General features: G+C 54.4%; 6 protein-coding genes across 6 annotated transcripts; 4 read left to right on the top strand and 2 right to left on the bottom strand.

The window, feature by feature from the left end:
* Positions 1–241: 241 nt before the first annotated feature.
* MYCGRDRAFT_219786 (putative ABC transporter) lies at positions 242–4699 on the top strand (the record flags this gene model as incomplete). The annotated part of the gene is made up of 1 exon (XM_003852090.1): positions 242–4699. The coding sequence occupies one exon, from the start codon at positions 242–244 to the stop codon at positions 4697–4699; it is 4458 nt and encodes a 1485-aa protein (XP_003852138.1).
* Positions 4700–4736: 37 nt separating this feature from the next.
* On the bottom strand, positions 4737–6716 carry MYCGRDRAFT_58820 (uncharacterized protein; the record flags this gene model as incomplete). Its single annotated transcript, XM_003852639.1, has 7 exons — positions 4737–5416; positions 5476–5503; positions 5561–5885; positions 5939–6127; positions 6187–6287; positions 6341–6346; positions 6406–6716. The coding sequence occupies 7 exons, from the start codon at positions 6604–6606 to the stop codon at positions 5412–5414; spliced, it is 855 nt and encodes a 284-aa protein (XP_003852687.1).
* A 1566-nt stretch (positions 6717–8282) lies between these two features.
* On the bottom strand, positions 8283–12055 carry MYCGRDRAFT_71948 (uncharacterized protein; the record flags this gene model as incomplete). Its single annotated transcript, XM_003852638.1, has 3 exons — positions 8283–8570; positions 8628–11613; positions 11716–12055. 3 exons carry the CDS (start codon positions 11853–11855, stop codon positions 8283–8285), a joined length of 3414 nt encoding a protein of 1137 aa, XP_003852686.1.
* Positions 12056–15555: 3500 nt separating this feature from the next.
* Positions 15556–16105, top strand: MYCGRDRAFT_104431 (uncharacterized protein; the record flags this gene model as incomplete). The annotated part of the gene is made up of 1 exon (XM_003852091.1): positions 15556–16105. One exon carries the CDS (start codon positions 15608–15610, stop codon positions 15923–15925), a length of 318 nt encoding a protein of 105 aa, XP_003852139.1.
* Positions 16106–16672: 567 nt separating this feature from the next.
* Positions 16673–17286, top strand: MYCGRDRAFT_104434 (uncharacterized protein; the record flags this gene model as incomplete). The annotated part of the gene is made up of 3 exons (XM_003852092.1): positions 16673–16882; positions 16958–17057; positions 17142–17286. The coding sequence occupies 3 exons, from the start codon at positions 16741–16743 to the stop codon at positions 17170–17172; spliced, it is 273 nt and encodes a 90-aa protein (XP_003852140.1).
* Positions 17287–17539: 253 nt separating this feature from the next.
* Positions 17540–18325, top strand: MYCGRDRAFT_104435 (uncharacterized protein; the record flags this gene model as incomplete). The annotated part of the gene is made up of 1 exon (XM_003852093.1): positions 17540–18325. A coding segment is annotated over one exon (774 nt), but the record flags the coding sequence as incomplete, so codon positions are not given.
* Between the last annotated feature and the right edge of the window lie 87 nt (positions 18326–18412).

Below are 18412 nucleotides of genomic sequence, written 5' to 3' on the forward strand. Positions count from 1 at the left end.
GTGTGGCGCCAGGCAAGTAGATGAAAAGATGCGTCGCCTTGGCAAAAAGAACAATACTAGTCGGACATTCTTTGGTCTCCCTCCCGCTTCGGTACATTCACGAGTGGCATCTCAAAGCACTTCACTTCGGCTCTGTCATGGTCCGTGCAACTCTATCTTCACTATCTTCACCTTGCAAACATCGCCCGTTTCTCACGTTTGCAGCTCTCCAAGCACATTTGCAAACCAGCGCGATGCCAGTATGACGGACACCAAACAGACAGATCGGCAGCGGCATAAGCGGCAAGGATCGGACGACAGCGCAGCCAAGTCAAGCGAAGAATCGTTCGCAGCGTCCAGCCCAGCCAGTGGCGATAAGCGGAAAAAGGCGCAATGGCGGTCGCTCTTCGTCTTCACGACTCGAAGCCACATCCCCGTGCTCAGTGTTGGCGTCATAACATCCATAGCGGCCGGCGCAACTGGTCCTGCACAGACCAAAGTCATCGGATGGTTGTATCAAGGCTTCACGGATTATGCCCAAGGGACGATTGACGGCGATGAATTCATGCGAAAGGAGCTGAAGTATGTTCTATACCTGACACTCATCGGCATCGTCAGCTGCATTCTTCACAGCGTCGACTTTGCGGCATGGCTGGCCTTCGGAGAATTGCAGGCGAAGAGCGCGCGCGATCGACTGTTCCACGGCTTGCTCGACAAGGAGATCGAATGGTATGACATGCGCAAGAATGGCATCGGAGCCATGCTGCCTCGTCTGCAGGCGCAAATCCGAGAGCTCCAACTCGCGGTGGCCCAGCCAATGTCTTCGCTATTCACACTGAGCGCGACTGCAATTCTATCACTTATCCAGGCTTTTGTCGTTTCCTGGGACCTCACGCTGGTCACACTTGCGACCGTTCCTCTGATCTTAGGCCTGGTCATTTGGTGCTCGCACGGCATGGAGAAGAACATCTCCAAACAAGAAGAGTGCCTCACCGAGGCGCAGAAATACACGACCAGCGCATTTGCGTCCATCGAGACCGTCAAATGCTTCAACGGCCAAGAGATTGAGGCCGAGAAATACAGCGCTAGGGTGCAACAGGCCGCGCAATGGTACGCATGGGTGGCGCATGCCAGTGCTCTCCAGATGTCTCTCGTGGTATTGCTCTCGGTGTCAATGTTCGTGCAAGGCTTCTACTATGGTGGAGTCCTCGTTCGCAAGGGAACACTGAACTCCGGCGATGTCATCACCACCTTCTTCTCTGCCGTCGGCGCCTTCCAGGCGATTCAAGGCATCATCCCTCAGATGATTGTCTTTGAAAAAGGTCGCGCAGCCGGCTCAACTTTGCGGACCATCATGGCTCAAGTCCTCAAGGACCCTAGCACGAAAAGCTCCAATGGCCAACTTTGTCCTGAGACTTGCATTGGCGATATCGATGTCAAAGACCTGACGTTTGCCTATCCGACCCGACCAGATCTGCCCGCGCTGAGAAATGTGACTATGTTCCTCAAGGGTGGCGATTTTACGTTCCTCATCGGGAGAAGCGGCTCCGGCAAGAGCACTATTGGACAGCTATTAATGCGCTTCTACACTGCGCCTCATGGCCAGATCTCTATCGACGGCCGGTCGTTGGATTCGCTCGACACGAATTGGGTGCGGTCTAACATTACGCTCGTCGAGCAAACGAGTCTGCTTTTCAACGATTCGGTCTATCGAAACATCGCCTTCGGAGCGATAGACTACACGAACAAGACCAGAGCAGAAGTCATGGAAGCTGCAGAGTTTGCACTTCTTCAGCTGATGATCACCGATCTACCTCAAGGACTTGACACTCCAGTGGGATTCAAAGGTGGGTCAATGTCTGGCGGGCAGCGTCAGCGCATGGCCCTGGCGAGGGCGAGGTTGCGAGACACACCAATCCTAATACTCGATGAATCTACGAGCGCTCTGGATCACATCAGCCGGACGCTGATGATGGAGGCCATTCGATTGTGGCGAAAGGGTAAGACCACGATTGTCATCACTCACGACATCGGGCAAATTCTGCCAGATGACTACATGTATCTTCTCGAGGACGGCGCAGTAGTGCAAGAAGGTCATCGGAAGCACCTGGAGAAGCTGAAGTCGGGACCATTTCAAGGCTTTCTATCAGAGTCACAGAAGGCTCTCGTCTCACCATTCGAAGATGACGCCGAAGACGAAGACGATTCTGACTCGGAAGATGACGGTACGCGAGGCACGTCTTTATACTCCTTTGCGATGTTTGCGGACGATACCCGCATAGATCCTTTCGAAGCTGAATTGTACGCTGGAGAGAGCACCAAGGCAACGAACCAAGTACCTTCTGTATTTAAGGACGGCAGTCCGCTGCTTGGTATGCGGTCTTATGCGAACAATGGCGGCCCGACATCAGCCTTTGCATCACCTTGGCTGCGCTCCAGCACACTTGAGCCATTGGGTCCGAGTAAGAAACCCCGACCAGCATCTCGAATCGGTCCGGTCAGGCCTCTTTCTGGGACCGCTGAAAGTCCGACCAGCCCTCGACGGCACACGCAGGTCTTCGAGAAGCTTGTTGCGGACACTGGTGAATTTGCGGCGAATGCCAGGCGAGGCTCGTTTGGTGTAGCAAGAGTACGCCGTCCGGTCGAAGCCCAGGAACAGGTCAAGCCGGCCATCGACGACGAGGACAATGGTTGGACACCGGAAGACGATGATGAGGATGAAGGCGAGTTCTTCTCGAAGAAAGAGAAGAAGACTCTCACAATCATCTTCAAGACCTTGTGGCCGAGTCTCGGCTTGAAAGCGAGAGTTTACCTGGTCCTAGGATTCTGGGGAGCCACGGTCCACGCCATTGGCACTCCCATCTTTGCGTTCTTCATCTCGAAGCTGCTCGAGACGTATAATGCTCCTGGTGGCGACACGAAGGGCGCGCTACTGTGGTCGATGATGGTGGTTGTGATTGCCTTCATCGACGCAACACATACCTACATGTTTCGCTTCCTCCTCGAAGTCGTCAGTCAAGCCTGGGTCGACTCTCTCCGCGACGATGCATATGCTCGGATTCTCGACCAGAAGCGAGAGTTCTTCGAGATGGAACAGAATGGTGTTTCGCGTTTGACCGAGGGTTTGGATCGCAATGCCGAAGAGATGCGCAATCTTGTCGGTCGTTTCGCTGCTCTGGTTTGGGTGGCCTTTACGATGATTTCAGTCACGATTATCTGGTCTCTTGTCGTGTCGTGGAAGATTACTCTCATTGCGCTGGCTGTGACTCCATACATATGGGGCGTCACGCAGGCCTTTGCACACGTGAGTGACAAATGGGAGCACTTGAGCAACAATGCTGCAGAGGTCGCTGGAGCCATCTTCAACGAGACGTTCACCAACATCAAGACCGTGCGGGCGTTGACCCTGGAGACACATTTTCTGGCGAAATACTCAAGAGCCACCAACAACGCATTGAGGGTTGGTGTGAAGCGATCGCTCTACACTGGTCTCTTCTATGGACTTTCTGACTCCGCTGGTGAGTTCAGCGTTGCGCTGATCTTCTTCGTCGGAGTGAAGTTTGTTCGTTCAGGCACATCTGTGACTGATGTGATCATGGTCTTCACGCTGCTCATCTTCACGATTGGCAACGTCAGCGCCGTCCTTGCATACATTCCACAACTGGGCTCCTCCAAGGATACGGCCATGCGTCTTATGCGTCTCGCAAACCTCCCAAAAGACTCCCATGAGCACCAGGGAGACACACGGATTGTGACAGTCGGCGACATCGTTTTCGACGACCTGATCTTTGCCTATCCGACACGACCGGAGCAGATCGTACTCAAGAACATCAGTTTTCGCCTCCATCCAAGTACAACGACGGCCATCGTTGGAGGTTCAGGTTCCGGTAAGTCGACGATTGCAAACCTTCTCGTGGATCTCTACAACACATCCTCAGTCCCAGGCTGGAAAACAGGCGATCTCACCTTCGGCGGCCGCGACATGCGAAATATCTACACCCCATCTCTCCGCTCCCTGATTGTCACCGTCTCGCAAACACCTACCTTGTTCGCCGCCAGCGCGGCCGAGAACATCGCATATGGTCTTGCAGCCGATTCTCGCGACAACACACCGGAGAGCATCGCGGACGCCGCCCGTCGGGCTGGTATTCACGACTTCATCGTATCGCTACCTCAAGGCTACGATACACCCATCGGTGAAGGCGGTCTCGGGCTATCTGGAGGTCAAGCGCAGCGAGTCTCTATCGCTCGTGCACTCGTTCGTAAGCCATCGGTGCTCATTCTGGACGAAGCCACCTCCGCGTTGGATGTTGAATCTGCGAATCTCGTACGACAGACAATTCGGAACCTCGTCCAAGACCACGGCCGCGACATGACGGTCGTGATCATCACGCATCACCGCGACATGATGGAGATGGCGGAGAGAATCGTAGTGATGAATCAGGGCCGCATCGTGCAAGAAGGCACGTTCGATGAGTTGGCCGCAGTGGAAGGACCATTGACGCAGCTGTTGAGCGGCGGAGAGTGGGCTGGTGGTATTCCAGCGAGGACGATCAAGACCAAGAAGGCCAAGAGGAGGAGTACACCCATGCTGAACAATGTGCGTTGGAGCAGGCAGCCGTCATCGGCGAGCCGATTCTCATTGGCCAGACAGTCATCGTCGGGCAGGTTGGCGAGACATACCTTGACTTTGAGACGACTTGATCGCAATGAGGAGTAATGTTAAAGCGAGCGAGAAACAGCGCAGGATTCATTGTCATTGTTCATACATCTTTGTATCATACGATTCTTCATTCCCCACCATAGTCCGAACGAAGCACACACTCATCGCCGCACCGCCCATCCCGGAGCCCTCGTGTAAACATGGGTATCATCCTATCAAACTCCAGTCCTCGACCATTCCATTGCCCCAAGCGTAACTCCTTGCCCGTATCGATTGTCTCACATCGATCAACTTCGTAGATTTCAACCACTTCGGTCTCCCCAATCATCACCGCGCGCCAATGGCGATCCCACCTTCATCCTGCTTTGCTCAGGGTTCACATACGATATCTCTTGATCCACCGACTGTCGCTTGATAATCTCCAGCGGCGGCAATCTCGTTCCAGCAGTAGCAGCACTCGGCTTCCTTGCTCCCCACATCCCACCGAAAACCCCTTCGTTCTTCGTCCTCAAGTCATTCTCGGAACCCGCCAAGTGTACAGCTTGCATAGGATCTTTCTCGCAATCTCGGTCGACTCGGAGCATGCCGTAGCCGCTATCGCCATCCCACACGCTGTCGTTTTGCTGGCGGAAGCGAAATGGGCTGCTTTTGTTGGAACGAGCCGAGAGGACGCTGGAGGAGTTCGGGTCGTGGCGGGAGGAGTCGGGGGAGCGGAGGGAGCCAAACGTCATGGAGATTATGCTGGTCATTCGAGCGATAGGTTGGTGGATCAGGGCTAGGAAGTTCAAGTCAATTGAATGCCGATGCGACTGGACCATGCAACCGGGACTTACGCTTGAGAGCAGGTGCGCAAGCACATATCTGTAGAGTCTTGCGGTCAGTGGTAGTCTGGAAGCGTCGATGCTGATCAATACTCACCACAGCAACGTCGATCTCAATAGCTGCAGCAATCCACAAAGGATACGAGTACCAAGTCGTGTCCCAGCTGTCGATCAATGACTTCCAGATGAAGTATGTTCGGACGATTCCTGCAATCGTAACCACAAAACCCAAGCCAAGCAGGAAGCAGACTTCGATGCGTTGTTTCAGCGGCATCTTGAGACGCATGACCAGTGGGATGGGTAGCAGCGTGGTGGTGAGATCAGCCAGGCAGTTGAATATACCGATGGTCAGCGTTGTAGTGCCTTCATCCATGCACTTGGAGCCCGCGATTGGAGGAAAGACCCAGTAAGCCTGAACTGGACTGTGGATCATCAGTATTGCTGTACTTCGCTCGACGAGCGATGGAGCTCTTACCTGCAGAGCCATATCCCGATGCAGGTGAAAGCAATTCCAAGTCCGATCACGAAGAACATGCCTCCATGGAGCACCCATATGAACCAATCGATGCCGCTGTCCCTGACTAGCCGGTAGTAGAAGCAGATCAATGATATGCGAGTGAAAGTGGCCGCTTGGACGAACAGTAACTTTGCCGAAAATGCGACGCTGTTGGAAGATATGTGTTAGTTCGAAGAGGATCGAGCAGACGAGTCAAAACGACGCACATGTTGGCATTCTGTATGTCTCCAGGTTGTATGTCCCAGATGTGTCGATTCCAGCCATACCGTCGATTGGCGAGTATCACTGAGGTGTTCATGCCGAGAGTCTGCACGTTGTATCAGGTATGGGACAAGATTTGGAACCGTCTGGTGTACTCACAAATAGCTGTCGGACGCATTAGCACTTGAGCGAATGCAGCAGGAAGTGTTGGTTATAAAGCTCACCAATGCCAACGCAATCATTGTGTCGTCCAACCCATACCACTTCTTCACCACTATGCGAGAGTAGAACCTCGCTATTACGGCCGCCACGACCAGTATCGAAAAGATTATGAGCAGCACCAGCAAGGCTTCTCCTCTTGTCTTCGGATTCTCATAGTTCGGGCTGGGCCATGCTAGCAGCACGTCCAATGGTGGGATTTGCATCGCTGCAGCTTCTTGTCACCACGACTATCGTTGATCGATACCAGGATCTTGTCGTGGACCAGGCATGGCCAGAACCTGCTGTGAGGAGAGGCGTGTGTGAGTAGAGCGATAATGAAGGAAGCTGACGTTACGGCGAGGTCAGTCGACTGTGCCTGGCATGTGGGTAGTGGCGGTAGTTTAAACACGCAGACCCTGGGAGTCTAATTGAAGATCGGGCCCCAAGAGACCATGTTCAACTCAACGAGCAGAGTTCGGGGTGAGGATGTCCGGGATGATGCCCGGTTGTGCATGAGTCGGGGACAGCGGAAAGATTACATGAGCTTCCAAAGCGGGTGTACTTCCACCTCTGTGCACCTCGACCGGGCGATCGACGAGAGGAAATCGTGAAATGGCTGGTCGAAACACTGCAGTATTGAGGGTGTCGTACGTTGTTACACCGCCGTCGGGAAGCCTCGCTGTCACGCAAGGCGTCGCGTCTCCGGCCGAGTTGAGTGCGGACATGAACGTGGGAGGCCGAAAGTACAACGCGGGCGATGTGATGGCTCCCTTCGCGAGCACAACGCTGCGGTTGCCTTCATACTCATCACTGTGCGATTGCCGACTTGCTCGAGGCTCGATGGTGGAGGTATTCGTATGCAAGCAGATCACTGGGGTATCGCTGATTCCCGATTGCCCGGCAGCTTGGAGGCATCCATCGCCCATGGCTGACCCACCTCCTTTGCTCGCTTAGCCAGATTCATCCGGAGGATGTCGTTGAGTGGTCCATGGCGGTGGTCCGATGCAGGGGATCTGCTCCACTCTGCACAAGGCTCCCAAGGATCAGACGCATCCGTACTTCCGCAGAGGCACCAAGCGCGATAGTCGATTGCCAGGCGTAGGATCAGACAAGGCAAGTTGATGCGAGAAGCTGTCTTCCGCAACGGACTGCCAACTACATCTCCGATGTTGCAATCGGGCGGGCGAAGAACGCGTGTTAGACATGCCGTCAAAAGCAACCAAATGCAGATGCTGCAACCCGTCCATTCATAGATGGCAGACACGTGGATTCCATGCCCGGCCACACAACCTCGAGACGGACATCCGTAAACGGTCCACCACAGGGATACCGGACCGCTATCCTGGAATCTCCTGGTACCAGCAGGGATCGGTTTCAGAACCCGCAACTTTCCCCGTGGATCAAAGATCAGTGCGACCAGGAGTGAGAAGATGACAGCGGTTGCGGTACCTCATGGAAAAGCGTCAATTGCACAAATGTATGTGTTGTAGTACGGAAGGATGATGTGCAGATAGATGGACGAGGAACTCGGAGGAAGTCGTCCATGAAGACCAATTTAGCGCGCCCCGCAGGATCGAAATAGCGGTGATGTAGCAACGCATGAACGACAGTCGGATCCGACTCATGCAACAGTTTGAGTGCGGTCGGCAAGGCACGATGCCCTGTCTACTTGGCACAGGTGGGTGTTCAATGTTACAACTAATTGATGGTACGAGATACAGTCCATTCGTCGGCTTAATCCTACAAACAAATGACCGCTTGCAGCTCACTACTCGTGCTCGAGCGCACTCCAGCTGCGTTCATGCTTAAAGCATGAGCCATCTCTACCGAGATCGTATGTGAAGCCGCAGCTCACGGTCCCATCATTACGTACATACGCCAAGTTGAGCGGAACAAGTGCCTACTCTTCGTCGAATTCGGCCTCGTCCTCGTCCACCTCAAACTCGTCAGGCACAGGTGCCTCCTCGCCATCGTCATCTTCATCGACTGCGTTCAGAACACCGGCCGCTGCTGTTGCTCCTGAACCTCGGGTCAGATCTGCCATGGAGATATCGTTGGAAGCTTGGCCGGCTCCGCCTGCACCTGGAGCGGGCGCGGCAGCGGCAGTTTTCTTGCGCGCCTTGAGCTCAAGGAGAGTCTTTGCTTCTTCTGGTTTCGTGTCTTCGAGTAGGATCACGCCTCCGGTGGGCTGAGAATAAAAGTTAGCATTGTCAACGCCAGGGCAAAGAGCCAGGTTTATGCTTACCTTCTTCACGGGTTGGTACCGGCCGTCAGCGGAGAAGCTGATGTACTTGGTCTGTCCTGGAAGCACTCGACTCATGTTCTCAAGCTCGTAGCCAACCTTCTCCTTCTCGACCTTCTTCTTGCTGCTCTCCTTGTCTGTGGTCTTGTCGTCATCGAGCTTGCTGGTATCGATGACATTGTCATCGGTATCCATCTTGTCGCCATCGGCGTCAGGCTTTGGGGTGGCTGGAGTAGGATCAACATCCATCCCGTCCGTTTTGTTCTGCCTGTCCTTCGCCAGCTTTCTGCGCTTGGCCTGAGCAGTGGTGGACAGTACTGCAGTCTTGACCTTCTCGGGTGCCTCCTCTGTCTTGACTTCGACCTCAGGTGGGTAGTCAAACATACTAGGTCGCGTATTGCTGTGGAAGGTGAAGCTGGGGATATCGAGGTTGGAGTCCACGCCGATGATTGCTGTAGGTGTGAAGGATAGTGCGAGGAAGTGAGTGAGAGGGAACCAGTACCAGTACTGCATGAAGACGGCCATGCCGACGATTCCAGCCATGTTGAGGTTGCCGGTCTGCGTTTGAAGGCCAATGGTGCAATTGCGTCCGCCCGCGTCGATGATGCCGAGTGCAAGGGCACATCCAAACTTGGCCATGGCATCCTCGTGTCTGTCTCCGACAGCCTTCTGCAGCTGCTTGCGCAACGAGCTGACCTTCGGGTTCATGGCGTCATTCTGCTGAACCATGATCATGGCCAACGAGATGAAAGCACCCTGTCGCACAAAGTCGACGGAGTCCTTCATCATGGGCTCGAGAAGGTCTATAGCCTCATCAAGACCCGTACCAGCGCATGCGATACCCAGCGCCATCGTGGCTCCGTATCGTACGTGAGGGTTGTAGCTCTCTGCAAGGAGCTCGACCATTCTCGGTACGCTGCCCGGCTTGCGGAAGAGCACGAAACCCAGACTCATGACAGCGCATCTTCGAACATCATCGCTGACATCAGACACGGCCAAGTGTAGCAGTCGGCGCACAGCCTTGTTGCTGCCGCTGCCGCAGTACGCGAGAGCAACGGTCATGACACCGCCGTACCTTAACGCAGGATCCGCATCCTCCAGAAGGCCTGAGATGAGTTCGTCCGCGCCTTCTTGCCTGCCGTACATGATGAGTGCCATTCCCATTGCGAGTCCACGTACAATTTTCTCGTGTTGAGTGTCGTGCGCGTATTGAATCATGTCGTCGAGTGCCTTGGCGTTGCCGGTGCCCAACATGACAAGACCCATGGCAAGCCCGACAGCTTCTCCGTTAATGGCCGAGTCTTGATAAAGCACGTTCTTGAGCTCGTCGTATATCTCCTCAGAGCCAGTAGCCATCCCAGCAACACCAAGACCAAGTGCACCCCCGTGTTGTACGACCTCCTCTTGTGTGTTCTTGAACTGCCGGCGGAGGTAGTCCAAGACATGGGTGCCGTGGTTTGTGTAGATCAGACCGAGTGCGTAGAGAGAGCCACCCTGGCTGTAGGTGCTTCCAGCATTCGCTGAGGCGTTTTCCTTTGGCAGATAAGGCTCCAAGAGCTTTTGTCCGTTGTTGAGATTGCCGCGGTGAATGACACCAAGCGCCGCCGTTGCGGTGAATTTGCTCCAGTTGACAGCCTTGCCGAGCCACTCCAAATTGTCACGGAAGAAGCTGTCAATCGTGGTTCCAGCATTCATGAAAGCATTGGCGAAGGTGACAGAGGTGTGAAAGATGCTGTTCCTGGCCTCAAGCGAATCCCGGACCTTGTTGAGAATGGCGCGATCAGTGTGAGCAGCGCGGAACAAGAACTCGAGATTCAGTTCGATGCTTGTCGTGCCACGCAAGATGTTCCGAATCGATGCAAACGCTTTTGATTCTCCTGCATTCTCCGGTTTCGGCTTCGTTCTTGATGCGACTATCGTCGAGGTCTTAGGTGCGCCGGCGGAATCGTTCAGTTCGGATAGCAGTTGATCTGACTCTGTGGCCTCCTCCGTCTGATTTGGATGTGGCGTGGATGGTCGTACAGCACTGCCATTCAACTTGCTGTCCTCACCCGCCTCTGCTTCATCCTCCGGGAGCTCCTCCATGACCTTTTGCAAGAACTCTTGCGTGCCGTTCTCGTATAGATCGAATGAGAGCTGGTAGGCAATGGCCAGTGACTTGCCATCGCCTTTTTGCACGAGCTGACGGAGCATGTTCGATGCCATTGTTTGCTGGTTCAGGTAGACCACACAGCGGGCAATTGCGAAGTAGTCCGGGCTTGGAATCTCGTTGAGAAGGTCCAGAATCAGCTTGAGTATCTCATTCCGCAATGCTCGCTCTTGTACGACATTCATACAAATGTCAAGCACATATTCCATGACATCTTCCGAGGTTCCTGCTGTGCTGACAGTTTTCTTGGCCTTGCTCTTCTGATCCGAGGCTGATCGTAGAATTGCCTCCCTCAAGACCTCCATGTTCCGCGCCTCCACCGCTATTCCCACGACCTGCTTGTATGCACCCACTTGGTAGCAACTCTCAAACAGTCTGCGGATGATGCTCTGAAGGTTCTTCTTGACGGGAGTTGACAGGGTCAACGGATGCGGGTGCGCACCGGCAACCCCAGCATTACCTCCACCTGGTGCGGAAGAATCGAAGCCAATTTCCTCTTCGCGAGATAGGAGGGATTTGGAAGGAATTGCGGATTGCGAGAAGGGTGCGGTTGAGGCAGTCGTGGTCGCGGCGCTATCGTATTCTGCAGAACCATGGCGACCGGTCTGAGATGCGGGCGTCGGCGGGTTGTGTAGGGCGCAGAGGGCGATGTAGGTGTCGATGCATTTGGCCACGATAGTCTCCTCGTATTCGCCGGCGTGATCGAGGTTGAAGAGCTTTCCAGCGCCGAGAGCAAAGACCATGGATTCGTCGTACTCCTGCAGCTGGTAGTAGACTTTCGAAAGTACGAGCGCTGCTAGCTCGCGGTGCGTGAAGGCGTCATCTTCGTACAAGGCCTCTCTGTTGTTGTGGCGTTGGGTTAGCGAGACTGCGCTGCTGCTCACATGGCTTGTCCCACGCGATGAGAGCTTCTACTCGAGAGAGCATGGAGGGAGGACTTACATTTGACCGATGGATCCTGATACCTCCGTCCATACACTGTCGATATCCGAGTTGAGTCGCTCAAGCGCAAAGGCCTGGAGTGCAGCATCGGGCTCACTCAGGAATCCCACCAGCCCGGCGGCAGACGTCAAACCCACCATCTTTGATTGTGTGTCTCGTCCTGATGTATCGAGAATGGATGCGATGCGCGGTGATGTTGCGTCAATGATGGATCGTGAAGTGATAGCTGATGAAGCAGTTCGTGACAGCTAAGAGGTCCAAACGGCGCCGCGCCGTCTTCGGGATCGGCAAGCGGGGATCGTGTGTATTGCCGGCCAGGAATGACAGTACGAAGACACGGTAGTCGAATTGTGAAGGCGATGATGCGGATGGCAAGTGCGAGATGATGGAAGCAGAAGAGGTTGTTGCGGTGGTGGTCGGGCGACCTCCGAGCTTCACTCGCGTTCGCAGGCAACGCAGGCACGCATCACCGTCGACGCTAGAACTACCTTATTTTGGCGGCGCATGTCATGCGAACGATCACTTGTGAAATAACACCCTCGCACGAAGCGACTTGCGTGATTTACTTATTTACATTCTTCGGATCTAAAGGGCTTCAATCGTCCTCAGATCTCCGCTTCCTCCTCTCACTCTTCGCTGTAGTTTGTTCACAAGGCCTGCCGACCGAGACTGCCACTGCCACAGCATCGAACTGAGCGAGACATCACGCCTGAAATTCGCGAATGAACTGCATTTCGACAACGACGTACGAAAGCTGCTTCATATCGGAGAATGACTTGTGGGTCTGACAAGACGATTGGCTACAGTCGTCTTTATTACCGCTTCTCAGTCTACGCACGCACAGGTAGGACTATCCATGGACTTGCTAGACTATCAACCGTACCGCATTTTCGTTGTCCTGCTCATTCGCCTGTGCCGAATCTCACGCTCTGCTAAGCTATCGGAGAGACCTACAGATAGTCTACCTGGACACTTATGCGCTGCGTTGAAGGTTCGATGCTGGAGAGCTTTGGAGGAGGTACCTTAAGCTAGTTCTAACGCAAGACACAAGCTTGCCCAAAGTGCTTGGGCTTTAACGCACTAGTCATTCATCTGCGCGGCACAGCACGGGAAACATAAGGTAAGACCATAAGATTTCCTGTATATTGCGCCTCCCATCAGTACTCGCTACACACTCGTCGAGCCGCACGCGCATCCTGTCTTGACTGTTCGCACGCTGCGCATTCAAACACCGAGAAACCTGTTGTCGCCGGTCGCCAAGGCCTGCCTGCGTTTGGGAGTTGGACTACACCAACGTTACCGCATCACATCTCCTCATCCTGCGCAAACCGCAAGTCCTTGTCGCGCCTGTGGCTCTCCTCCCCCGTCGACCGACCGCTTCTCCGCGTCCTCCGACCACGCCGGTCCCCCGAAAGACCGAGATCGATCGCGCTTTCCGCTCCCGAATCGAAACCATTCCCGAGTATACATGGCCGAGCAGCGCGCGCAACATCGCCGTGCGCGTTAAAGCGCTTGGAAGAGGCGCTTCTGGGTTCAAAGAGACGGGACAATTCGATTTTGTGTGTCCGAGGGACAAATAGGTCGACGAGATGGATCTCTCATCCATGCTGAACGATGGACCACCAGACGAAAAGCCCAAGACCAGCGCGCCGCAGGCATCACCACCAATTGGCGGACCTTCTCGAGGATCGTATCCGCCTGCAGCACTACCGGCTGGTCAATCGCAAGGAAGGAATTTGACTCCATTGCACACGCCTACCAACGGACAATACCCGTTTCCATCGCCGAGCCCCATCAATACAGCAGCAGGGCAGCAGGCCTACCGACCGTACGAAGCATACTCTGCCACCACGCCTGGTGGAAGACCAGCCAGCCATGGTCACTTCGCGCAGCCTTCACCTTCATACTATGGGCCAGGCCATCCGGCGCATCACACGACATCGATGTCACCAACACCGTCTTCCCACCACAGTCAAACGCCGCACTCGATGCGCCAAAGTCCTCTTGCGACTGCGAACCATCTACCCCAGCAGCAGACGCTGCCGCCGCACTTCCATCCGTCACAGCCATCCACTCCGCTTGGTCCGCCGCCATTCGTTCAGCGTCACTCCAACCAGCTTGACATGGCAAGTCCGTACCACCAGCGCAACCCCTCGAATGCCTCAAATGGAATGACCGCACACTCGCCTGCTCAACACTATCCCAGTATAGGGAATCTCGTCGAATCGCCCAACGCACATCGTCCGCAGGTTCAGAGACGCGGGACGAGTGAGTACAGCAGATCGGCAGACCGCGAGCGAAGTCTGTCTGTGAGTCCAAAGACAAAAGTCCCGGCACGGCCACCATCGTTGGGATCGCGGCACAGTAGTCAACAAGAGGTATACAGTGCGCGAGGTTCTGTTCAGCGAAATTCTGGCGTCACACCTTCATCGAGTACACCCAGTCACGTGACTGCGCCGCCGTCCAACTACGGTCAGCCACCGTATGCTCATTCGACCAGTGGTGCGTCGCAGGCGCATTTGCACGCACCAGGCTCGCTCTCCGTGAATGCAGGTGTTGGCGGGCCTTTGTCCGCATCGAACAATCAACCCGCGCCTCAGCATCATCAATCGCAGAAAATGGGCATGAATCACCTGCTAGCTCCAACACCTCAACACGAACAATACGAAAATTCGCGGCCGAACAACGCTAATACTCAAGCGTCACTTGCACGGTCAAATTCGAACGAGCAAAGTAAACCGGATTCATATTCTTCACCAGCTACAGCACCGCCATCACACGAGAAAGTTCAGCTGCGTGTGCAGTCCGATCTGTCTATGAAGACAGAGAAATCCGAGTCTTTACCCACCTCAGCAACCAGCATGCCGTCGAAGTCCTCGCAAAGTCAGCCATCAGAGCCGAAGCAACAAACTGGTGAGGTTTCGTCGAGAGAATCATCACAGACGAAGACGCCTCTGAAGCGAGCTGCAGAGTCAGAGCCTTCCGCTGAGCCACCCGCGAAGCGAGGACGGCGCAAATACACAGAGCGACCAATCTGGGCGCACCTCTCGCACCAGAATCCTCGCTCTAGGGACGCAGGTGTCGTGCCGAATGGTGCGCTGCCAAGCAAGTCAGCAGCCACTTCTGCTCGTACCAACGGCGATCCTCCACTGCAAACAAACGGCCAACAAGTGTCACCACCACTCAGCGGAAATTTACAGGCTGCGCTCGATGTGTTACCCTGGCAGCAGAACCCCCCGCTTGACCATGATCTCATGCGTGCTCGCAAGGTGCTCGGTCCAAAGTGGGAGAAATCGATCAATTGGAATGTACCTCTCTCGTCTTTGGTCAAGAGCTTGATGGATTGGACATTTCAGAGCCTCGACGCGAATTCTGACATTGGTCTGGATCCTCGAGAGGGCGCCATTGAAATTGAAGCGAAGATTGGTACTCTGGTCGACGAGAATACTGGGGAGCGCATGGTACTTCCAGTGCGAAATGCTGTGGTGCTCGCCCCCGGGACTGAGAACAGGTATCAATTTGAGAGTCAAATGCTTGAGGTATGTGCACATTTCCTCGTGGCTGCAGTCTCGCGCTCGAACTAACATTACTCCAGGCCGCCCACCAGCGGATGAACAAGTACCTCAACGAATGTCTTGTCACTTCGCGAGAACAAAAAGGGCGTACACCAATCGACTACAAACACATCAAAGAAGTCGACTCCTTCCGGACTCTCTCCAAGTACGGCATTGGCCTTCTACCTCAATGCGCGCAAAAGCGCTACCGACGCGAACTACGACTGCGCACATCTGTAGACCAGAAGACTGGCCGAGTCACCGCCCGCATTGTCAAAGTCAAACTCGCCGAGCTGCAAATTCACAGTCCTGGCGAATCCTACGACTGTCGCATCAGCATGAACTTGGAAGTGAACCTCGACCGTCCGGACATTGACCTACAGCAACTCACCGAGGAGCCAACGCACGAGAAGCCCGCGCAGCCAGATCGCGTCAAAGATCGCCTGTCCTATAAACATCTGGCGTACTCGACGGATCTAACAAGGGTTGACACCAAAGGTCTCAGTCCGAAGTATGAACTGGAACTCGAGGTGGACGCCAATACGCTGCGGCACCAGAAACACTTGATGCAGACTGGACAGGAGAATGGTTATCAGGCCGTGGTTGAGGGTTTCATGGAGAACTTGACGTTGCTCATGCGACAGCCTAAGCAGTAGCTGCTCTGTACGATAGTATGGTCGCCCAAGCCCATTGAACATCGATGTTGGACGAGGCCGATGGGATGGGGTAGGAACAGCACGCATTCCTCCTATAATAATCGAGGTCCCGACGAGATACAATACACTTCGCAAATGTCATTTTTAGCGGCTTCTGAACAGACGATGGTCTCCATCTCCGCCTTGCTGGTCAATCTACCTCACAGATTGTTGTCTTCCGCTCTACGTCGCTTAGACATGACATATCTTGGTCGGTAAGACGTTGTCGTCCATCAATTCATTAAGCCTTTCGCCCTATGCGTCTCGGTTGCTTGTCGCTGATCGAATGACGCCACGGAGGAGCCAAGGGTCATTGGATGGCGGGGCAATTCCAGCTTTCGAAGCTCGCGGGTTGCTTGCTTATCGGCGGTTGTCTTTGTCCAGCCAGCAGTTATGCAGGACAGACAGCATGCACACTGCTCGTTCAGTCTAAGAAAGATGCCGAGACGTAGCCGCAGGAAGACTTGAGCTGCTCAATGCAAATACTGAGTGTAGGCCTCGACTCGGTGTAGATTGTAGATGGTGGGGGCTGTGCAGGACCGTTGGGCCATGATCCCACGCTTGCGTTGCGCAGCACGATCACAGGCCGAGACTCTCACATGTGCTAGACCAGGTACATCATCTCTAGCTGGGAAAGAGCTACTACAAAACCGTCCCTGGATCCTGTTTCTTCCGTACTTTCCCTCTTCATCGCATCTTCCTGAACTTCATCAACACAATCACATTCACGTCCAAACCACACAAACCCAACCAACACCACCACCCACAACTTCATCATGGACTTCATCAAGAAAGCTGCCGGCAGCCTGGGCAACAAGGAGGGACAGCAGCAAGACGGTCAGCCTGCCCAGCAGCAAGGCGGTCAGCCTGCCGCCGGCGGTGCCCCAGCCGGTCAGAAGCAGGACTACGGTGACAAAGGTGAGCAACAAGCGTGCACCACAGAAACAAACCGGACACAACATGCAGACAGCTGACTTGCACACCACGCTACAGCTTTCGACACCATCAGCAAGAAGGCCGGCCACGACTTCACTCCCGAGCAGGACGAGAAGATCACCGACGGACTCCGTGGCGCTTACGAGAAGTTCTCTGGGTACGTTCTTATCACCTCAGCTGCACTTTCGACCCAGTCACGGACTTGGTGAGCAAGATGCTGACGATACCTGCGGCGATACAGCTCCAAGGTCAACGACAAGTACTCGAACTAGACGTACACGAAGAGCAAAGGCAGAATGCATGGACACTACGGTCACGATCGATGTCAGCTTAGCCAGTAACGAAGTCATGAGCTTTGAATGAAGCAATACAAGCTCCGCATTCGTAATCTCCTCCTCACCAACTTCTGTCCTCATTCTTTCGTTGGTACTGCAATGTAGTGCCAGTCCAGATGCTCACTGCCATTCGATGTGGAATCGGGCTTGCTCGGCGTATTATGGATCACATCCGCAGTACATCACGGCATATGCTTGGTCAATAGCCGACAGATACCGTATATATCGATGACCTCAGTCTCAACAATCAACATTGCCTAAAGATGTCCCACTTTCATTATTGTACATACACATAGAGCCATACAGAAAGAATGAGATGTCGAAATCCTCCCTGGAAGCCGCCTACAAGACTCTCCTCCAACGCAATCGTCTCCGCGTCGACCCTCACCAAGCAAACCTCGTCACTCGCCTCGCCTCCCTCCAAGATGAACTGGTCAACACGAATGGGAACAGACCCTCTCACACCCCAAAGGGTCTTTACATTTACGGTACCGTCGGAACCGGAAAATCTCGCATAGCAGACCTCTTTTCAGACACGCTCCCCTCCCACATCTCTCGTCGCCGCGTACACTTCCACGAGTTCATGCGGGAGATCCACTCCCGTCTGCACATCGCTCGTTCCGCGTCTGGTTACGCTGGCGACCCTCTCGTGAAAATCGGGCGCACGATCCGCGAGGAATCGCGGGTGCTATGTTTCGATGAGTTCCAAGTCACCGACATCGCCGACGCGATGATCCTCGGACGGCTGTTTGGTTCGATTTGGAGGGAAGGTGGCGTGATGGTGAGCACGAGTAATCGGCATCCAGATGGGTTGTACGAGAACGGACTAAATCGCGATGTGGTGATGCCGTTTATTCGGGAGGTGCAGAGAAGGTGTGAAGTGTGGGAGATTGGAGGGAGGGAAGATTATAGGATGAGCAGTCTGAGGGAGGGCGCCGAGGGGAAGAGGGTGGAGACTTTCTTGACGGATAGGAGGGTTTTCGATGAGAGGTTGGAGCAGACGATGGAGGGTCAGCCGCTGGAGCGCGTTTCTTTGCCGGTGTATGGATCGCGAAAGGTGGAAGTCAATGCTGTACCGTCTGGTCGGGATGTCGAGGACGGTGGCCGAAGACTGAGTCTAATCAGCGGCACTTTCGACGAATTCTGCCTTGCATTTCTTGGATCCGCGGACTACCAC

The sequence above is a fragment of the Zymoseptoria tritici genome, chromosome 5 (assembly GCF_000219625.1).
Source record: "Zymoseptoria tritici IPO323 chromosome 5, whole genome shotgun sequence".
In the NCBI taxonomy this organism is placed as follows: domain Eukaryota; kingdom Fungi; phylum Ascomycota; class Dothideomycetes; order Mycosphaerellales; family Mycosphaerellaceae; genus Zymoseptoria; species Zymoseptoria tritici.